At 44.3% G+C, this 4569-nt stretch overlaps 1 protein-coding gene across 1 annotated transcript; it reads left to right on the top strand.

Annotated features, from left to right (window-relative positions):
• Positions 1–1075: 1075 nt before the first annotated feature.
• Positions 1076–3803, top strand: T265_10885 (hypothetical protein; the record flags this gene model as incomplete). Its single annotated transcript, XM_009177383.1, has 7 exons — positions 1076–1143; positions 1186–1303; positions 1341–1416; positions 1458–1573; positions 1622–1747; positions 3381–3613; positions 3723–3803. 6 exons carry the CDS (start codon positions 1076–1078, stop codon positions 3528–3530), a joined length of 654 nt encoding a protein of 217 aa, XP_009175647.1.
• Between the last annotated feature and the right edge of the window lie 766 nt (positions 3804–4569).

Here is a 4569-nt window from a genome sequence, read left to right as displayed (position 1 = left end):
GAGTGCACCACCACTCATCATCACCTTATCATGGTGTTCTTCAATGATTATGTGGGTTGCGTTGGTTATAGCCCATTTCCTTCCTCAGTAAACCAACGGAGCACAGTTTCATATTAATCGAAGCAGTGACAGTCTCTCTCCCCCAAAGATGATCAGGTTAGAAAGTCAAAAAGTTCACCGTGATCGCCGGCGTTCGAAAACGAACAAACCACTATGAGCTCAAAGCGGCATCAAATGAATTTGCCATGTGTAGCGGAATTAAAGTCAGGCATTTATCCCCTATTCTCTTAACCCTTGGGCCAAGCAGCCCTCCGCATACAAGAGGTTCAAACAATTTGACCGTTGGCTCTAGGCAGAGTTGTTGAACAAAAGTCCGTATAGTCCCATTGCATTTCGGGTCAAACTTTGGAGTCAGAAGTCCAAGACGGAGCATCTCAACCAAACCTTACTGTCCGAGTGACCGTGAATTATCGTTCGCCCTTGCATTTCACTTTTCACCAACTATTTCCCACAGCACACCCAACAGTGCTTTCTTGTTCCACGTAGCTGTCAACCACTAAACCGTTTAACTGTATCCCGATGTTTTAGTAAAATAAACCGAAAGTCTCCTAAAAATCCAGGGTATCTGTTCCACATTGCGGGCTTTAGTTTCCTTATTCTGTGAAATTGATCAACAGACGTCACGTTGCTAGTCTTTTTTCGCCTTCGATCGATGTGTTTTTTCGTGTTTCGAAACGCGAAAAGTGTGGCTTGGGTGGAACGAGAGGTGGAGCAGAGGGGTATCGCAAATTACACACTTTAGGGCAACCGACTGCGGAATTCTCACCTTTTTTGATCGTACACTTTCCCATTTGGGACGCTCTCTTGAGGAGATTAAGTAGTAACGGTCGAAACCGAAGGAAATCGTTCTCTCGCATCAAGCTTTCTAAAGTGAATCTAGTCGTAAGGTAAGATTTTTCTCTTTACCACCCGTGAATTTGGTTTGAAAAAGTTTGATTTTCTAGTTATTCATCAAAAATTGTGCATTAGTTGTTAAGGCCATTGTGATAATAATCTGTTTCGTTTTGCAGCCTAGATGACAGACACTGAAGCTGTGCCCATCAAACTCATAGTGCTGGGGGATTCCGGAGTAGGAAAATCAAGGTACCTCATGTGAATCACAACAGACGTTTTGCTGCATTCCAGCCTAATCAGACGCTTTGTGGAAGATCACTTTCAACCTGAAGAACCTGCTACCATTGGATTCGATTTCAAACCGTTCACTCTCATGATCGACGGTGAATTAATTCAGTTTAACATTTGGGCAGGTTGTATAACTTTAACTTCACTTTGTGGTGCAGGATACTGCGGGTGCTGAACGCTATAGCGGCTATCTAACTCCTTCATTCTATCGAGGTGCAAATGGTGCATTCTATGGTATGTCCAGTTAACCCTGACATTCCAACTTGTGGCATCAGTGTACGACATCACTTCAAAAAAGTCCCTCAATTCGGTACACTACTGGATTGAACAAACAGAACAGTTCACTCACACTTCTGTGATGAAAATGCTGATAGGCAACAAAGTCGATTTGGTGAGTTTGTGGCCTTAGACTTGTGCCAACGTATCACTCGTATTTTAGGTTGACCGAGATGTTTCCAAGCGTGATGGCTCTGAATTTGCCAGACAGAGTGGGATGATGTTCTTAGAAACCAGCGCCAAGACCAGCGAAAATGTTCGTGATGCCTTCATCGAGCTAGCCAGAAAGGTATATTTTTGGAGTGCAACTGAACGTTTTTATCTCCCGGTGAATTTTCGAATTTGTGGTAGAGAACTCGTAAAGAACTTTCCTATTTGGCCTCATTATACTGTGCTGCAGTTCAATATTTAGTAATTGACCAGGTGGCTGTTGATCTGTTCGCCGAGCTTGGCAGACTTGCAGGCCTTTCGTCACCATCCGGGCAGACATCTTCAGCGCACTGTTGGGTGGGTGGTCTCTCTCCGTGCTTTCGCTTATGTAGTTTGCAGAGAGCAGCCTTGAGTTATAGCCTAAGTGAATATTGATAACCATTATCTCACTTAGAGTCCTATGGATTCGATCGTGATTTTTGTTACGTGGTGGCCCGTCTTCTTGTTGTTTGATTGGTTGGTTGTATATTTTCCATCTGACTTCATCCTGGTTGATCCATATCCAACTGGCGGTAAAATGTACGCGCCTGGCTGGTTGATTTGCAGTGGGGCTTCGGCTATTTTGACTGTTTTGATAGTCTGATTCGATTATCCTCGATGGGTGCTGTAAATGCCGGTCCAATTAAGTCGCCCTTTCAACCCGGATTTCTTTTCGCAAGTCAATCGGCAGGCTCGGCGAACGGATCAACAACCACCTCGTCAATCACCAATCGATGTACCCGAGCTAACAATGTTCCATCACATTACTCCAATATTTTTTCTTTTGGTTCTATCACTGTTTTGATTTTTACAATCTAGTGCTGGTAATAAACGCTGGTGCGAGTAGCGAATCTTTCCGAATCAAGATGTAACGCTTGAGCCAACTACATCATCCGAAAGCTTCGTCTTCATTTTTATGAATGATTTTGGTTTACTGTTCTGTTTTCTCAAGACCCACGGGGCGTGCTTATCCTCAATTTCCCCAGACTGATCTGAGACAACAAATAGCACAATAAGTAGATGTTTATCAATATTCAGTAGGATGCGCTTTTGTTCTTCAATTTCTCGTTTTGTGGATTCGTTTCGAATCGAGGTAGACAGCACGGAAATGATTTACCGAAGTTACTGTCTATCTTTGGTGATATACTCTGAGTGGATTCGGTAATTTTACCACCAAAAAAAGACGTTGAAAATACCTAGAAAACGAACATGTTTTCTTGAGTAATCACTAGACTTCCAAGGCGGTCATTGTTGGCCATCCGCTTCAAGAGAGACTGGTTCCGTCAGTGACTTTTGGCAATCCCGAAGATGCTACCCCAATGGGTTACGATGGGCCTGCTGTAGTTCTCACTGTAGTTGCAGGTCTCTCAGACCAATACTTATCACTGAGGCATCACTACCCTACGCAACTAACTTAATGGTACACAAGTTGTTTTCGGTGGTGTTTCAACCGACTGGCGGTGGGTGGCAGGCCTTCGCATGCACTCTTGCCGATCCTATTCTGTTCGGTTGTGATTGCCCTGACGAACTTACCTTACGCATTGTCCCACTTTAGTCACTGTGCCAATCGATCGTACTTTATTGAGTACGCAGAAGCTCCTAGTGAGTCAACCACCTCCGACGCCAGTAATTTTTGACGTACCAGTGACTGTACATTTGCCGTGGCCAGTTTGTAGTCAACGCAGGTGATTATATTAGCCTGAACTTGATGGTTTTGATTTTTTTTATCACAGATCCTTCAAGATCCGGAATTCCGCGACGCTCATCCTCAAAAGGGATTAACTCTGGAATCCAACGTGCCTGTTCAAACGAGTGACAGTTCCTGTGCCTGCAGAACCATCTATACAAATAACTGTGTTCGTTTTTTGGATCTCACTACTTGATCTTTATTTGGAGCCACTGGGGTCAGTTAAGTGGACGCAGGTGCACAACATTGCTGTAACCTACCAGCAGAAATGGTATCCCTGTATGTCTTATTCACACCAGATTTATTGTTTCTGATTTGTTGTATACTTTTTCATCTTTTGGCTATGACGCTGATCGCAATTACTTTCCGCCCTTTTTCCTTCTCGCAGACAAATGGTTACTTCTCTGTATGTTGAGCCTTCTGCTTTCAAACGTTGGCTAGCGTTTTGCAAATGTCGTAACGGTTCGGGAAAGGCGTTCTGTTCTCTTGGTGTGTAGTTAGTTTCAGAAGAAGAATGAAATATCTCAGCCACCGTTGGCTTTTGTCAGTTATCTTAGAGTATCTTTAGGATTTTTAACTTCTACACCCCGGCGGGTGAAGTTCGAGTGTCCAGTCCTTACTCATCGGTACTCGAAGGTGAAGGATCGAAAAAGCCACTGATTATTCATCGTCATTTGAGAGCGAGTTTCATCACCATCGTCATCATCACAATCGTTAGCTGTAAAAACCGCGCACTTGCCCTACTGTGATTATAGCCGACACATCCAACGATTATTTGGGGAGGTGGGGTAGATAGCTACGCATTGGAGGCGCTAGCTGATATAATTGGTGCGAAAACACAGTGGTGTCAGTGGACTTTTCGTTGGAGAGATCGGTAGGGAAGTTGTGCATTGAAGGCAACGGCTCGGATACATGAGCACCACTGAGGGCGCAACTGGGCCACATCTGACAATGTACGTGGTAAACCGCAAGGCAAACAACTGCTAACCAGGATGTTACGTTTATCGTTAGCAAAGTTTGCACACCATTCTGACGGCCCCCTAAGTTTTGCTTCTTTTTAGAAGGATGCAAAGGGCGGAGCAAGCTCTCTAATCAGGCAGCTAGTTCCATTTTAAGAGATGGATTGCAACAAGTGATGTCATATGATAACGACAGTTGATTGCTATGGCGATTACGCCTGGATGGTCGTCCCTGTAGGCACTCAGCGGGGTTGTCAAGTTGACGGATCACAACAA

Source organism: Opisthorchis viverrini (genome assembly GCF_000715545.1).
Source record: "Opisthorchis viverrini unplaced genomic scaffold opera_v5_419, whole genome shotgun sequence".
NCBI classification, from domain to species: domain Eukaryota; kingdom Metazoa; phylum Platyhelminthes; class Trematoda; order Opisthorchiida; family Opisthorchiidae; genus Opisthorchis; species Opisthorchis viverrini.
Note: the sequence above shows the minus strand (reverse complement) of the source record. Positions and strands in the feature narration are given on the sequence as shown.